General features: G+C 34.1%; 1 protein-coding gene across 1 annotated transcript in view; it reads right to left on the bottom strand.

The window, feature by feature from the left end:
* Window positions 1-5051, bottom strand: part of LOC140446085 (monocarboxylate transporter 14-like) — a 38796-nt gene extending 33745 nt beyond the window's left edge. Inside the window, exon 1 of the mRNA XM_072538610.1 lies at window positions 4802-5051. Coding sequence (XP_072394711.1) covers window positions 4802-4804 — 3 coding nt within the window. The 5' untranslated portion in view covers window positions 4805-5051. The remainder of the gene's footprint in view (window positions 1-4801) is intronic.
* Window positions 5052-18750: the final 13699 nt, after the last annotated feature.

Raw genomic sequence — 18750 nt, 5'->3', positions numbered from 1 at the left:
TACATGGATAAAATTGCTTGAATCAAAAGTTCCTTAACTTCGTTTAATTTGAGCGTTTTGTTATTGCGTGCTACTTTTCCTTTCACTTGCGCCCGGATAAGTTCAACGGGATTAAGTTCGCAATGATAAGGTGGTAGAAGTAGAACTTTGACACCATAATCTTTTGCAGTTTCATCCACAATATATTTAAGATATTCACTTTTCCTTAACCGTGCAATGTCAAGTAGTTGAATTTTGAGCATTGATTCTTCGTATGCAATCCCCTTTTCTGTAAGCCAATCTTGAATTCTCCCTTTCCGCCATGCCGTCGTCGGTAATTGTTCTAGTCTGCGGCTATGATATGGCGCATTGTCCATAACAACCACAGACCCAGATTCCAATTTTGGTAAGATTCTCTTAAACCAGCGCTCAAATACTGAATAGCCCTTAATATAATCATTCCTGTGCAATCTCAATCCCACAGTTTCCAGCATTTTGTGTGCCTCATTCCTTTATTGTATTTTGGTGTTACTGCAGTGTTTTATTTGTTTTTACTTATTTAAATTATTTACCTAAGACGCATAATGGATTTTCAATTTTTTATTTGGCATCATTAAAAAAGTTATCACTCTGTACTTTCCTGATAAAATTTAATGATTCTGATAATATTTCAGAAATATTTATTTATTAGGTTAATCAATCTTATTGCATCTGTTTATCAGTAGCCTGATTGTAATAAACAAGGATCAATAATAAGCACTAAAGACTTCCATTATTAGATATCAAATAAATGTCAAACAAATAGACATGTATTTACTAAAGTTCATAGCCACGTCAGTAAACTATTAAGTGGTTTGTATTACAACTTAAAATTGGATGACAGCAATTTCGGAAAAGAAAATAGTTGGGCAACGAGGTACCCAGTATAGGTAAAAAAATTTAAACGAAACATGAATTTTCAAGGAACAGGATTACAACCTCCATAATAGTATTACAAATAGAACCAAAATTTAAATTTTATATATATATATATATATATATATATATATATATTAGAGTGTTGAAAGTTTATATATAGGGTCCACTTGGTGTTAGGAAGAACCTTGTTGAACTTGGAGCCACAGGTCTTTTTGCGTATGATGTTTCTCTTTACACGAGGAAGAAACTTATTAAATTTTTCTCGTCTTCTTGTTATTTCAGATTCTTATGCCTTTTTTTTTTCTTGACAGAAAGATATTGTCGTAAAAACTTTAACATAGGTTCCTCTTGGTGCAAAGAAGAACCTAATTGAATTTGTATTTAACTGATCTTCTTATTCCTCTTATTTTTATATTAATCAAAACTGGCGAGAGTTTTAAAACTTGGTACCTACTTATATTCACCTTGGTGTTAGAAAAAACATTATTGAACTTAGGGCCAAAATTCTTTTTTCTTGATCTTACGATCTTTCTTGTTTACATAGGAAATGTCATAAGTTGTGAACTTTGGTAAATAGCTTATTTTTACTCTGAGGAAAAATCCATCTGAATTTGTTTTCATTAGGACTTCATTTTCTTCTGAGACTTATTGGTTATTCAAATAAACTCTGGGATATGGAAAGAATATTATGAAAATAAATTTGGTGAATAAAGGAAGACCATGTAATAAATGAAGGGGAAGAAAGACCTAGAGCAAGCCAGCCCTTTGCTATTCATAATAGTAATGAACGAATTATTAAGAAACACCAGAGTACAAAATAATCAACTACAGACAATAATAGAATACCACAGAATATAACCAGTAACAATAAAGTCCTTATTGTGTGCGAACGACATAGTACTAATAGCATATTCCAAGAATAAAATGCAATGGAAAAGAATGGATATATGGGTAGAACCAATAAAAGATGAAGTTTATAAAAAATATAGGGAAAAAGGTAAGGAAGCAGAAGATCAAATATCATCGGAGTTACTAAAGGAAGGAGGAGACGCACTACAAAAAACAATACATGAATTGATAACAAAGATATGGTCGAATAAACAGCTACCAACGGAGTGGAATAGCGGTATTATTGTACCACTACATAAAAAGGAAATCAGTTAGAATGTGGAAACTACCGTGGAATCACGCTGCTGAATGCAGCATACAAAATAATGTCCAATGTCATTTATGAAAGACTTAGACCACACGCTAAAAAAATAGTTGGCAAATACCAAAGTGGCTTCTGTAGACAGAAGTCAACAATAGACCAGATATTTGTTCTGCGACAGATCCTCGAAAAAACAAGTGAATATAACATCGACACCCATCATCTCTTCATAGACTTTGAAAGCGCATATGGCAATATAAACCGAGAATTCTTAATAAAAGCAATGAAAGAATTTAATATACCAACACAACTAATAGAACTGACAAAAGAATCTCTAAAAGTAGAAAGTAGAATCCGGATACAAAATGAATTAACGGAAACAATAGATGTGAAAAAGGGACTACGCCAGGGAGACGCTCTATCATGCATCTTGTTCAACATCGTGCTCGAGAAAATACTGAGGGACACAACAGTCAATACACGAAGAACAATCATTAATAAAAGCGTGCAAATACTAGCATTTGCAGATGATGTTGACATAATCGCAAGATCAAGAAGAGAAATGATAGAGGCATACAACCAAATAGAACGAGCTGCACAAAATAGTGGTCTTAAAATCAATCAGACCAAAACAAAATATATGCAGGTAAGAAAAAACGCAGAAATAAGGCAGCCACAAAATATAACAATAGGAGAATAGAACATAGAGGAGGTAAAAAACTTTATATACTTGGGATCCCTAGTCACGTCTGATAATAACGTTACGGAGGAAGTGAAGAGGCGAATATTTATTGCAAATAAATGTTACCATGGCTTAATTAGACACCTAAGATCACATAACGTCGCAAGAAAGACAAAATGCCAAATATATAAAACCCTAATAAGACCGGTACTCACATATGGCTCAGAAACCTGGACACTTACTAAAAGAGAGGAAACGTTGTTAGCCACCTTCGAAAGAAAAATCTTGCGACACATATATAAGGGCACAAAAGAAAACGGAATATGGCGAAGACGATACAACTCTGAACTATACAAAATATACCAGGATCCGGATATTATAACATTCATCAAAATAGGACGGCTGCGTTGGATAGGACATGTAGAAAGAATGGAAGAAGGCGAAATACCAAACAAAATATTCAAACAGATGCCAGTAGGAAAAAGAACAAGAGGAAGACCGAAACTGAGATACTTAGAACAAATAGAAAATGATATAACAACCTTAAAAATAAAAAACTGGAGAAAAAAAGCACGAAACAGATCGGAATGGAGAAGAATCCTAGAACAGGCCAAGACCCAAAAAGGGTTGTCAAGCCAGTGATGATGATGATGAGAGGACAAAATATGCATTACTTCAAAATATAATGCAAGAAAAAATAAATGGAAAACGGAATCCAGACAGTAGAAGAATGTCATGGTTGCGTAATTTGAGAGAGTGGTTTGGCTGTACCACTAATGAACTCTTTAGGTCAGCTGTAAACAAGGTCAGGATAGCTTTCTTGTTTACAGTTTACAGCTAAAGGAGTGTGCCACTCCTATCGGAGATTTACACTCTCCGATAGGAGTGGCACAAGAAGAAGAAGAAGGTCCCTTTAGACAAGTGTTTAATGAGCTATAACTAAAAATATGATGATAGAAATCTAGTGGACAGCCAAAATAGAATAGGTATTAAGGGTCTTCACAGAGGTACCGGCATACTTGAACAGACGTACTGGTTTATTTAAACATTAATGATGTACCAATATATAGCACAATGATACTCTTACTGTAGAAATGGTACTAAACTCATGACTGTAGAAATGGTAATAAACTCGTGAAAGTTCGTGTAATATCTATGCTCTTTACACGTGTATGTCGGACTTGCGCAACTGAAATTGGGCGTGTGTTTATAAAAACTTGTAAAAGATTGACAACTTTGATTTGATCAGATAACGATTTGACCTTTCTCAGAATCGTATAATTTTGGTGCTTCGCAGAGTAGTGAGATTTTCGAGTTTGGTAACATGCTTTTTAGGTGAAAGTTGAAACGTCATATAAAAAGTATTTTTAATTAAAATTGAGTTGTATCCTAATAAATTATAGAGTTTGGTGATGATGTCTGACTTGAAAAAGGACTTTACAAGAAAGTTTGCAAATTTTATTTCTATTTACGAAGAGCCATGTACGTGGCGCATTAGAAGTGAAGTTTATCATGAAAGAAAGTGAACATATAAAAACATATAGAAAAATTAAGGAAAATAACTCACGAGAAGAGCGTGATACAGTGTACAGAGTACAAAAAAAACGACCAACGCTTTATCGTCTGACGATGACATGTTTTAAGTTTAAGCTAGTGCAATGAGCATGCGCATTTACTTGACTGGACTATTAGATCCCTAGACTAAACGCCTAAATGAGTGTGAACTCACCTAAGTTAAAAAGCTTATAGCAATTCAACATATCGCAACAGACAATATAAACTAAAATGAAATTTGTCTTTTTCTGTAATTTATACGACCAAATTTGACAGACTAAACATAAAAAACATAAACGAAAAAAAAAAGGAGGTAATTTTTAATTTTGGGGCAAAAGTTCGCTAAAAACTATTGAATCTAATAAAAAGTTACGTTAACGATTTAAAAGTATCAAGTGGTAACGATTCTCATAACAAACCGTTGTGGAATATTTTTGTGACCCAAATTAAATATTACAGTGCATTAATATACTTTTTTTTATACTCCCTTTAGATATAAATCGTTAAAATCTACTTACCATTTTCCAGAGCTATTGAAATAACATTACACTATCGAACAATAGCACAAAGTGAACAGGGTCGTTTAATACAACAAACAATTAAAGTTCTTATCTTAAGAGGTGATATTATAAGTACAAAGTTAGTTCTTTTCAATCCTAATCACATTCCAAACAACGGGAATCTTCTTATTCTATATTATTTGTTTTATTTAAGACCAAACATAAGATATTTGCAAAGACATTAACGGCAATACAGACAATTTCAGGCATACATCTTAAATACTTCATTTTTTTTAAATTAGATTGTCTTATCTATCAATGAGTAAATCAATTTACTTTAATTACATAATAGCACCTGATAAATTTGGTACTTAAGTTTCTTGACACAAATGTAAAAGTATATAAAGTATTTTGTACATAATATGCGAAATCAAAAGTGTATGACAATTCCCGTTCTTTGTTTATTATCAAAACTTACAAAAATCAAAGTTTTTATTTTATCTAATCTGTCTGTCTTTTCATATACCTATGTATATATAGTTATTTTTGTTTAATTTTAAACATAAACTTTTACAAATCTTTTTATTTTTTAAATGTATATTCGAAATTTTTCTAGAGCCACTAGATTATAAATTTAAATATATTTTTCTTGGACTTGTATCTGTATTTGGCAACTTCTTTGATTCTTCTCTTTTAACCATATGTTTCATTCAGGACTATAAATAAAATTCAACCAAATGGTTCGTGTATGGTCCTAAAGTAAACAGATGACAAAAAGAGGAAAATTAAAGGAAAATTTCTCGGTAGGTAAAAGAAGTTGTAACATTTTTTTTTATAGTTAATATATTAAATTATTTCCAATCCTTTTACCCCTCTTGCTGAGACGCCGATGGCCGTAATTGCAAATATATACGCGGGTGGTCGTGTTGACCATTGGGCCATTTTATTGGAATTTACCGACTATCTCAAAAGACGGAAGGTTCGACTTATTATTTTGGTTAATCCTTAGTTAATCTCTTTCCGCTTTCGCCTCTGTTTCTTTTGATAGATTTGTTATTTTCCGATAGTCGTTAGAACTTTAACTTCTTAGAAATGCATACTGTCCTATCATTTTTAAGTGGGAGATATCCCTTCTTTTTTTTTGGTGGAAGTTTGTGAAATTTTTAGAGGAAGCAAACTACTTCTAGTGGGGCCATCTTAGAGGATAGCCGTTCGTTACCTTACCGTCTCTGTTCTCTGTACATTTTCTTTCTAAGTGTCTATACACTTATCTATTTGAGTTCTTTTAATCCAATATCCTATTAGATTAAATATTGATATAAAGTACCTTTTAATTTAAATATCTTCAGTGCTTTATACAAGTATAGTAATAGCTTCAGTGCAGTGTAGCAGTCATCAAGATTTACTGTAAGTAATCATAGTATCTTCAATTATCTGGGCGAATAATATGGTATGGTTATGGTATCATAGTATCTTTAATTATCTGGGCAATTCTACGTTCATCCATGTCTTTACCTGTAGTTAAGAATAACTACTGATTTTTGCATTCAATTTAAAGAACATTCAATATTTTCTTACGACCTTTCCATCAGCTACTAAGAAATTCTAATAAATAATAATTACAAACATTTAATTCGCCGTTAAACATTAAACAACAATGCGAACAGATAATTAACTTAACCAGTGCGCGTTGGTTAAATTTTTATTTCTGTAATCTTGTCATATTCTTTGAATTTAACTTTAATTAACTTTGTGTTATTTGTTATTCATTTTATATTTACTATACCCAGTATCTCGAGATATGCCCATTAAACAGTAAAGCGAGACTTTCTTTAATCAACCTTAGTTGAATATTTTTATATAGCATCAGACTCTCTTCGCTAATAATTTGATTTGTGTATGATTACATTATATTGTATTTGTAAAGGGATTTATCAATCATAATACTGTTTATTTTTTATATGTATACCACCAACTCTGCTCTACGGAATGGAAGCATGGACACTGACTGTTGCATCTATGAATCGGCTCGAAGCTTTCGAAATGTGGTGTTATAGGCGCATCTTACGTATATCCTGGGTTGACAGAGTTACTAATGTGGAGGTCCTGCGTAGAATGGAGAAAGAATGTGAAATTCTCATGACCGTCAAAACTAAAAAGTTGGAATATCTAGGACATGTAATGAGAAATCAAGAACGTTACGGCCTTCTTCAGCTGATTCTCCAAGGGAAAGTAAATGGTAAGAGGGGACCGGGAAGAAGACGCATTTCCTGGCTTCAAAATTTACGAAAGTGGTATAACACGACTACCACTGAACTGTTCCGCGCTGCAATAAATAAAGTAAAGATAGCCATGATGATCGCCAAAATCCGGAACGGATAGGCACTTTAAGAAGAAGAAGATACCACCATTTAATAATTGATGGTATTTTTATTACTTGTGTGTACATTCAGCCGCCTACATCATTATGTTGTTGAATATATTGTTTTTGTTTTATGTATGAATTTTATTTGTCGACTTCTATCAAGTTTCCTGATATAACAATACCTCCAAATATTTGCTTTTTACCTTCAATTATTACTATACCTTTGACCAGGAGAGAGATCAGGCTGATTAAGTGTCGTAGGTAATATATTTATTATTTGTTTATAAAGTGTGTTGACCAAATTTATTTAATAATTAACTGTTGGTATCTTTCCTTGGATTTGGTCTCAGAACCAAAATATTTTTCCTTATCTGTTTTCCTTTCTAAGGTTTCTTAATTTTCTCCTTAAACCCTAAAAAATTGAGTGGCGCCCTGTTTCTATCTTATCTTACCTTTGGTAATTTTACCCATCTATCTTTCTGCTTATTTCCGTATCTTTTCTAATATATCGTATCCTGTACTATCTTTACTTATTTCGTCCGTTGGACCCATTCCCGGTTCCAAAAGCTAGTTTCGATCCCACGACTCGCTCTCCACCAACCATCTGGCTGCCGTCCGCAGTGTCTCCATTGGTGACCTTTCTAGCACCATCCAAAAAAGATTTCCGAGGTTACAGAGTTGGTTACCAATATAAAAAGAAGACGTCATTAAATATAATATATCACTATTATTATGTCAATAATATATCATGGATATGTTTTAAAGTAATAAACATATAAATCTTAAATTTCATGGCAAAGTTATGCGTAATTTAAATTTAAAACCAAGTATAATCACATCAAGTAACATAGGATGGTAAAAACGCACTTCAAAAATATTAACAGAATTTTAAAGTGTATAAATATAATGTATATAATGTATAAATATATGTATAAATAAAATTAAATAAGTAGAAGAATTTTTTGTATTACCAAATTATTTTTCGTGTTCTCTTCAGTTCCAGTCAACTCTTCTTTTCAAACCCCTTCCAACGAACTATCGCACGACCCCCTTTGCCATTTAAAAAATCTGAGGGGGTAGCTGTCAAGTGAAGGGGATGAAAGGGGTGACAATTTTTTTTATGTTATAAAATACCTCTAATAAAATAAAAATTGACGGGTTCGAGCGTTTTTCATCTTTGTCTTAAATAACAGACTTCACTAGGGGGGGCAAGACTTAATATCCACACTGTTTGTTTACAGTAATCTTGGAGTCAAGTTTGTAATCATAGATTTGTTTATAAAAAATAAAAAAATCATACAGTAAGGGGTTAATTATTACGCCTGAATTTATATTTTAATTTAAATCAGAACAAAACAAAGCATTAATCATAATATAAAGGTTAGAGTACCAATAGGTCAACGAGCTTCTGCTATTTTGCGTTATGAGATAAAACTGAAGATAGAAGAGAGGAAAGAGATTATTTTAGAATTACAATAAAACTACAGAGATGGCTTTTTAGAAAACAAGACGATTTGGGAAAATAAAAACAGTTCGTAAAAAATAAGAATTGTATAAATTTTTTTTTATATTGAAACTTTTCACCTTTGTGCTTTTACTATCTATTTAGGTAGGTCTGCAAGCTTTGATTATTCTCAATAGATATTTCATTGGGCGTGAAATTACTAAGATGGTTCAGTAGTTACTACAATTTGTAATTGCATATCTATATTAATAAATATGAATCGCCGAAATGTTTGTAGGGGCATGACTTCAGAATGACCATACCAAATAAGATAATTCTTTTTTTGTTGTTGTTTTTTATTATCAGGATAACGTTTATGTAAAGGATAATTTTCAAAAAATTGTACAGAAAAACAGTTTTTCTGTCATTTTAAATCGCAATATAACAAATAGATTAACTATTACTATCACCAAATCAAGATGCTGAAATTAAAAGAAGAACACAACTGGCATGGGGCGCTTTCGGTAAATTAGCATATATCTTGAAAAACACCTCCATTCCTGTAAACTTAAAGAAAAAGGTGTATAACACATGCATACTACCAGTTTGTACTTACGGCTTGGAGACAGTAGCCCTTACCAAAAAATCTGCTAAAAAATTAGAAACAACGCAAAGAGCAATGGAACGATTCATGCTTGGAATATCACTAAGAGACAAGATTAGAAACACCGAGATAAGACATAGAAAGAAGATTAGGAATATTGTGGAAAAAATTACAAGAATAAAATGGCGCTGGGCAGTTCACGTAGCCCGATATAATGACAACATCTGGACACGGAGAATTCTAGAATGGAGACCAAGAACGACAACAAGAAGCATGGGAAGACCTCAAAAAAGATGGGTAGATGACATAAGAACAGTGGCAGGCAAACAGTGGATTAGATTGGCGCAAGATAGAGAAAGATGAAAGCAATTAGGAGAGACCTACATTCAGGAGTGGATGGAAAATGGTTGACAAAGAAGAAGATTAATATCAGATCCTGAAAAACGCTCTTGAGGGTAAAACAGCTGAAATATAGATAAATGGAGTTCCCATTAACCACATTAGATATGCGGACGACACTGTAATCTTAGCCGAAAATATTGAAGATCTTCAGAGACTGGTGACCAGAATAGCAGAATATGGAATATAGTATGGTCTAACAATGAATGTCAAGAAGATAAAATTTATGAGAATATCGAAAACTTAAAGAAATAACAAGAATCTTCTAATAAACGGAACCAACGTTGAACAAGTAGACAAATATGCATATCTTGGAACAATGATTAACTCCACAAATGATTGCATTTAGAAGATCAAAATCAGAATAGAAAAGGCTAGAGCAAATTTCAACAAAATGAAAAGATAGCTATGTATAAGCGATTTAAAATTGGAACTAAAAGTTAGGTTGGCGAGGTGCTATGTTTTTTCGACTTTATTTTATGGAATGGAATCTTGGACCTTGGATGCGACATCAATGAAAAAACTGAAATCAATCGAGCTGTGGGTGTATAAAAGAATTCTGAAAATATCGTGGATAGAACACGTCACAAACAAAGAGGTTCTGAGAAGAATGAATAATGAAATAGAAATTTTAAATACAATATTTTAAAACAAGAAAATTGGAATATCTCGGACATAGTACAGGTAGAGAGAAAATATACCTTGCTCTAACTGATTATGCAGGGAAAGTTCCAAGGAAAAAAAGCATAGGAAGGCGTAGAATATCATGGCTGCGCAACCTGAGAAAGTGGTACAGATGTACATCAAATGAACTTTTTAGAGCAGCCGTCTCAAAAGTCCGAATAGCTGTGATGATTGTGGATCTCCGCCGCAGAGATGGCACTTGAAGAAGAATCTAAGGTCGTTATCTTTAATCTCATATTATGAAATAAATATTTTTGGCCACCATATGTTTAGAATCTTTGGAATACAGATTAGTTGGATATTTCTATAACACAATTTGACGTTTGATATTTATCAGAAACAAAGTTGACTTTTCTTGCACCTAGTATCGGTCTTAATAGATTTGTCATTTTTATTACCTTTAATTACCTGTATTTTCCAGACCATGTTCCAGACTATAGATGTTCGATAAATTGTTTAGCACTTTTGTCACCGCTAAAAGTTTTATTTTCTGCAAGAACTTTAGTAATGAAAGGTTGTTCGCTTTTTTTTTAAGCTTCGTATTGTACTGTAATCTGGTAAAACTGGTAATTTTGTGTTTTACAGTTTATTATCTATAATATAACGTAAGCAGCAATTTATGCGATTCAAAAACATGTTTTGAGTTAGTACATTCTTAGTGGGAAAGTACTTTGATCTTTTTGAAGGATATTTTGAAAATCAATAAATCCATTTTTAATAGTAAAAATGGTTTGTACTTGACTTTAACAATTTAAGAGACAAACTTTTGTTGTTAACTTGTACTTTTTATTTTTGTTTACAATTTTGCTATTGGTTTTCCAATAACATTAAAATAAACATGTTACTTTTTATCGGCGTTTTTATTATTCTACTAAATTATTTATATAAATTCCGCAAACTTATTGATCTACCAGTAAGTAGGTTAGTTTTATCTAGTTATATCTTGTTTTTTAAATGTAGTCATTTTAGTTCTTTTATACAGGGTGTTTCAAAAAGGTATGTCATAAATTAAATCACGCATTCCGGGGACAAAAATAAATTGATTGAATTCAACTTCCCTTAGTACAAAAGGGTTCACAAAAAAAGTTTACACGCAGCCCTTTGAAGTTACAACATAAAAATTGTTTTTTTGCATTATCTTCTAAACTACTTGACATTTTGTAATAAAAATGGACACGTTACTTTCTTGTTCTGAAAGCATTTGACAACAGGTTAGACATCCGGGAGCATTAGACTATTACGGGACATTAGGTTAGACTACATTTAGAAGATTTACAAACTATAGAAGACAACACTTAACCTCGAGAAGAGACGGTGTTTAAATATAATTGTCATAAGTATTATTTTAAATTAGTCTAATAATTTGTAAAGCTTAGACAAGATTTGGTTTTTGTTTGTACTTTTTTTCTTTCTTTACATTTAGTAAATTTAATTAGTATAATCTTTTATTTATCGAGCTAAGCAGGTGGAAGCCCTTCCAATAAAATGGGCATCTCAAATGTTACATATGGGTTGTTATTATGTTATAAACATAAATTATATGACAATAGACAAAAAGAGTAAAGTACACTTATAGTGGTATATTTACCGTAATAAAGTTACTAAATTTAAAGAAATCTAATTTTAAAATTGTATGATAACTATAGTAAAACATATATTTTATATTATAAGGGAGTTATTCTTATAATAAAGATTTTTATAAAAGATGATAATAAATACTAACAAGCTGTTAATCTTGGCTTCAAACTGTTTCCGTTGAACTAGAATATCCACAATAGCCGCTGTCACACGCACAAGAGTTAAATAGAATCTCTTGTGCAGCGTCCAGCAGCTTCCGTGAATTTCTACTGAAGAATTTTTCCTTAATGCCATACATCTGAAAACAAAAAAAAAAACAAGTAATAGAATCTTTAGTTTCATTTGTATTTTCGGCTTTCATTTATATTTATTAAACAAGCACCCGTGCTATAAAATGTATACAGCAAAAATAAATGTGTAGTTTATCTTTATATTTTTCATCCACAAAAAAGAATAGAAAAGAATAGAATTGCTGTAATTGGCTGTAAAGCATAAATAATTATATTTAACTTTCTGTCTATTTTATAGTCCTTGGTTTTGGCTAAGTACCCCAAGTTACTCCTTCAATTATTTCATATATCGGTATCGAGCATAACGAGCATATGCATATGCTGGCAAAAAAAGTGTAAAACATGGTTTGACCAATAAACTACCTATAAGTTTTTGTGATGCAGTCGTTTATATTAAAATGAAATATCTCAAAATTTGGAACAAACGTTGGTCACAGCATACTTATACCAACCCTTCTCGATACTGTAGTATACAAAATCAAATACCAAATAGAACGTGGTTCTAGCCATATAATTATTTAAGAACCATTTATGAAGGAACCTACCATTTACGAAGGAACAAAAAAAATGAGTAGAACCGTTGATTGAATAACCCAATTTGGGTTATTCAATCAACGGTAGAACCACAATTTATGGTTACTATAAAACACTGTATGCCACATTTAATTTTTTACTTTATTTAATATAGTGTTTTTATTTAGTTTTGGGATTTACAGCGATTTACTGTGGGAATCATAGAGTTTACATTTACAAAAACCCAAGACTGTTGATATATTTACGTTGTTTAGATTCGCCAAGACCGTTGAAGTTGAAATCATTAAAAAATTTTTTAGTGGTCCTGGTTTGTTAGTTTGTGTTAAGTGAAGTACCAATTTGTCTGTATAAATTATAGTTTATTGCATTACTTATTTAAAATAGACTTTTAAATTTCTGCTGTTACTGATTAGTTTTCAAATATGAATAAAAATACAAGAATTCAGTAAATACTAGAGATGTGTCGAAATCAGAACAAGAACGACTGGGGAGAATCATCCACAAATGATACTCAAAGGTAAAAGAGTACAGATAATATAGAACTTTATCATTATTATTGTTTTGGTTTTAGACACGAGCAATCGATTTATCCCAAAGCTGGTGGCAATAATGGTTACCTTTAAGAGATTGATGAACTGCTTAGACCTGATTTAGAGCTTTCACCTTCAGATGAGGATAGTGATGATCATTGCCGACCCAGATTGCCAACCTGACTCGAAGCCTGGTAACGTGACTGATCATTCAGATTTTACATTTGAACGCCAAGTCACTAAAAAAAAGGAGACAAATGTCAGCTATAGAAAAAAGTAGAGATAACAAAAATAAACATCCCATTCTTCCTAGATGCACGGAATTCACTGAAGAATACCGAGCAGATATTTCGAATGCATATTGGGACGCAGATCATACAACTCAAAGACTGTGGCTTGCAAAATGTGTTTCATTCAGACCTGTTTTGGGTAGAAGAGTTTTCCAGTAGCTGCTAATAATGTATATAAGAAAAATAAAACAAGAGTACTTTAAATTGCGTTAGGCTTTCACGGCCATCGTCTAACTTATTAAACTGTTTATTCGGGCTGTTGGGCCGTTGTCTTCTGTTGAGATTTGTTCTCGACGTTTCGCCAACACTAGGGGTTGGCATCTTCTGGAGATGTTGATGCTTCGCTTGTAAGCAGAAACTGACGACGCGTTGTACTACGGAGGCAATATTTATAATTCCCACTCGCCTCCCCTCCACTGGTTTCGGCTTGAGGGGGCGTGTCGTTGTTTATAGTAGCTTTTCTATCTCCGTGTTTGGCGGGAAGGGCGTTTGTGGATTTTAATACTGGTATCCATGTTTTGTTGATTTTTAGTCCTTCTTCTATCCTATTGAAATTGTTTGGGTGCTTGTATATTTCCACCGCTTCCCGATATAACCGTGGGTAGTACTGTGAAGTTTTGTCCAGCATCTGTGTTTCTTCAAATAGTATTCGATGTTCTCCGCTTCCCAAAGCGTGTTCGGCAACGGCAGATTTGTCGATATGTCCTAAACGACAATGGCTTTTATGTTCATTTATCCTGGTGTTGGTGTGTCTTTTTGTGGTTCCCACATATACCATTCCACATGTGCATGGTATTCGGTATACTCCGGCCGTTGCTAATGGGTCGCGTTTGTCTTTTACCGATCTTAAACAATCCTTGATCTTCTTTGTAGGTCTGAAGATGGTCTTAATGTTGGCTTTCTTGAGTATTCGCCCAATTCTGTCCGTTACCCCCGATATATAGGGCAAGAACGCTTTCCCTTTACATTCTGTTTCTTCGTCCCTTCTTCTAGATACGTTGTTCATCGCCTTGTGTATTTCTCTTCTGGTGTACCCATTAGAGGTGAGCGCTTTTTCAATATAAAGAAGTTCACTTTGGAGATGTTGTGGTTCACAAATTCTCTTCGCCCTCTCTGCCAAAGTTTTGATGACACCTTGTTTTTGGCTAGGATGATGATTTGAGTTCCTGTTTAGGTATCTGTCTGTGTGTGTAGGTTTTCGATACACTTTATGTCCTAAGTGACCTTCCTTTCGATTTACTAATACATCCAGGAACGCTAGTTGTTGAGCTTTTTCTGTTTCCATCGTAAATTGAATATTTGGATGTAGTGTATTTATATAAGCCAGGAAATCGTTTAGTTTTTCTGCTCCGTGACCCCAAATCACAAAGGTGTCATCAACGTATCTGAACCATACCCTAGGCTTGTATGCTGAGTCCATTATCTTCTTCTCTAAATGCTCCATGAAAAGGTTGGCTACGACCGGGCTTAGTGGGCTTCCCATTGCTACTCCATCCATCTGTTCATAAATTTGGTCTTCCCATGAAAAGTATGTGGTAGTTAGGCAAATACGGTATAATTCCACCATATCCTTGGAAACTAGTCCCTCAATTAAATTCAGAACGTCTTCTAGGGGGACTCTTGTAAATAGGGAAACCACATCAAAACTAACAAGAATGTCAGATTCCTGCAAAGTTATTCCTTTGATCTTCTCAATAAAATGGGCGGAGTCTTTTACAAAGGCATCGTTTTTTCCTATATGTGGTTGTAAAATATCGGCCAGATGTTTTGCAAGGCTGTAAGACGGAGATCCTATGGAGCTCACAATAGGGCGGAGAGGTACATCGTCTTTGTGTATTTTCGGCAAGCCATACAAGCGTGGTGGGACTGCTTCGCTGTTGCATATTCTTGGCTTTATCTCCTCTGGTATGGACGAAGATTTAATAAGTCTGTTGATTTTCCGTAGGGTGACTGCTGTGGGATCTTTTTTAAGTTTCTTATAAACCGCAGGATCTAGAAGATTTTGTATTTTCGTTTTGTAGTCGGCTGTCTTCATTACGATCGTGGCGTTTCCCTTGTCTGCTGGTAAAATTACAACATCTTTGTCTGCGTTTAACGATTTTATGGCACGTATTTCTTGGTGGCTCAAATTATTTTTCGGTGTCTTAGCTTTATGCAAAATTCTTGCTGATTCTGTCCTTATTTCTTCAGCTGCTTCGATTGGTAAGTTGCGGATCGCAGACTCTATAGAGACTCTATAGAGTCTGCGATCCGCAACTTACCAATCGAAGCAGCTGAAGAAATAAGGACAGAATCAGCAAGAATTTTGCATAAAGCTAAGACACCGAAAAATAATTTGAGCCACCAAGAAATACGTGCCATAAAATCGTTAAACGCAGACAAAGATGTTGTAATTTTACCAGCAGACAAGGGAAACGCCACGATCGTAATGAAGACAGCCGACTACAAAACGAAAATACAAAATCTTCTAGATCCTGCGGTTTATAAGAAACTTAAAAAAGATCCCACAGCAGTCACCCTACGGAAAATCAACAGACTTATTAAATCTTCGTCCATACCAGAGGAGATAAAGCCAAGAATATGCAACAGCGAAGCAGTCCCACCACGCTTGTATGGCTTGCCGAAAATACACAAAGACGATGTACCTCTCCGCCCTATTGTGAGCTCCATAGGATCTCCGTCTTACAGCCTTGCAAAACATCTGGCCGATATTTTACAACCACATATAGGAAAAAACGATGCCTTTGTAAAAGACTCCGCCCATTTTATTGAGAAGATCAAAGGAATAACTTTGCAGGAATCTGACATTCTTGTTAGTTTTGATGTGGTTTCCCTATTTACAAGAGTCCCCCTAGAAGACGTTCTGAATTTAATTGAGGGACTAGTTTCCAAGGATATGGTGGAATTATACCGTATTTGCCTAACTACCACATACTTTTCATGGGAAGACCAAATTTATGAACAGATGGATGGAGTAGCAATGGGAAGCCCACTAAGCCCGGTCGTAGCCAACCTTTTCATGGAGCATTTAGAGAAGAAGATAATGGACTCAGCATACAAGCCTAGGGTATGGTTCAGATACGTTGATGACACCTTTGTGATTTGGGGTCACGGAGCAGAAAAACTAAACGATTTCCTGGCTTATATAAATACACTACATCCAAATATTCAATTTACGATGGAAACAGAAAAAGCTCAACAACTAGCGTTCCTGGATGTATTAGTAAATCGAAAGGAAGGTCACTTAGGACATAAAGTGTATCGAAAACCTACACACACAGACAGATACCTAAACAGGAACTCAAATCATCATCCTAGCCAAAAACAAGGTGTCATCAAAACTTTGGCAGAGAGGGCGAAGAGAATTTGTGAACCACAACATCTCCAAAGTGAACTTCTTTATATTGAAAAAGCGCTCACCTCTAATGGGTACACCAGAAGAGAAATACACAAGGCGATGAACAACGTATCTAGAAGAAGGGACGAAGAAACAGAATGTAAAGGGAAAGCGTTCTTGCCCTATATATCGGGGGTAACGGACAGAATTGGGCGAATACTCAAGAAAGCCAACATTAAGACCATCTTCAGACCTACAAAGAAGATCAAGGATTGTTTAAGATCGGTAAAAGACAAACGCGACCCATTAGCAACGGCCGGAGTATACCGAATACCATGCACATGTGGAATGGTATATGTGGGAACCACAAAAAGACACACCAACACCAGGATAAATGAACATAAAAGCCATTGTCGTTTAGGACATATCGACAAATCTGCCGTTGCCGAACACGCTTTGGGAAGCGGAGAACATCGAATACTATTTGAAGAAACACAGATGCTGGACAAAACTTCACAGTACTACCCACGGTTATATCGGGAAGCGGTGGAAATATACAAGCACCCAAACAATTTCAATAGGATAGAAGAAGGACTAAAAATCAACAAAACATGGATACCAGTATTAAAATCCACAAACGCCCTTCCCGCCAAACACGGAGATAGAAAAGCTACTATAAACAACGACACGCCCCCTCAAGCCGAAACCAGTGGAGGGGAGGCGAGTGGGAATTATAAATATTGCCTCCGTAGTACAACGCGTCGTCAGTTTCTGCTTACAAGCGAAGCATCAACATCTCCAGAAGATGCCAACCCCTAGTGTTGGCGAAACGTCGAGAACAAATCTCAACAGAAGACAACGGCCCAACAGCCCGAATAAACAGTTTAATAAGAGTACTTTATTTACGTAAAAAAGATATCACCCAATTTCTGTCAGTATTCAAACTATTTTTAGTCAATGCATTTCTTTTTATTACTGATTCGGTTACCGATGAATTATCATATTCTGTCAAAAAGGAGCCGTTTAATGCCTCTGTAAAGGAAAATCGAGGTAACGAATCCACTAACATCTGTGACAGGGACATTATAGTAAATCATATAAACTTTTATAATCCCTGCATTAGTCATTAAAAAATACTCCCTTCACTAGATATTTGACGTCAAGTTTAACAATTGCTTCAATGTTTCATGACTTCAGATTAAAGCACCCAGGTGTATGTAAAATTGAAACTTAAAGAAAAATCATGAAGATAATGAAAATATCTTTGCACATGCCTCAAATGAATTCATGCTCTGACTGTTTGGAATACAAAAACTTTGTAGAATCAAGCAGCACATGCATTAATTCGATTGTATATTCTACCAAAAAAGCTCAATAAGAGTCACACAAAAAGAAAGCAGATGATGCTAGTAGATATTACAAAATTGATGCAGAATTACCAAAACTACTAAAACTAAGTATTTTTCTTTTGACTTGCAAAAAGTATTATTGTTACCAATTGTGCCAGAAAATAAAGATGTCTTTTTTACAAGTACTTTAGTTGTTTTTAATGAAGTATTCGCTTCTTTAAAAAAGAAATCAAGTTCCAACTGCTATTCAGTGGTTTCGCATGAAGCATTTGACGATCGTGAGGCTTCTAATATCATCGATGCAATATATGCTCTAATTAAAGAAGAGCGTGATACGAACAATTTTGTTTTTGGGGCAGAAAATTGCAGTGCCCAAAATAAAAACTGGTATTTGTTCACTGCAATAGCGATTATGGTAAATAATGATACCCATACACATATGACTGTGTCATGACAAAGGTTATACACACATGACTGCTGATGGTGTTCATGGTAACAATCACGAAAAAATGTAAATGTACTTCAAGTACAAACTTCATCGAATGTCCAAAACAGAAACGGCA

Source organism: Diabrotica undecimpunctata, chromosome 7 (assembly GCF_040954645.1).
Source record: "Diabrotica undecimpunctata isolate CICGRU chromosome 7, icDiaUnde3, whole genome shotgun sequence".
Taxonomy (NCBI): domain Eukaryota; kingdom Metazoa; phylum Arthropoda; class Insecta; order Coleoptera; family Chrysomelidae; genus Diabrotica; species Diabrotica undecimpunctata.
The sequence above is the reverse complement of the archived record's forward strand: the minus strand, read 5'-3'. Positions and strand labels throughout refer to the sequence as shown.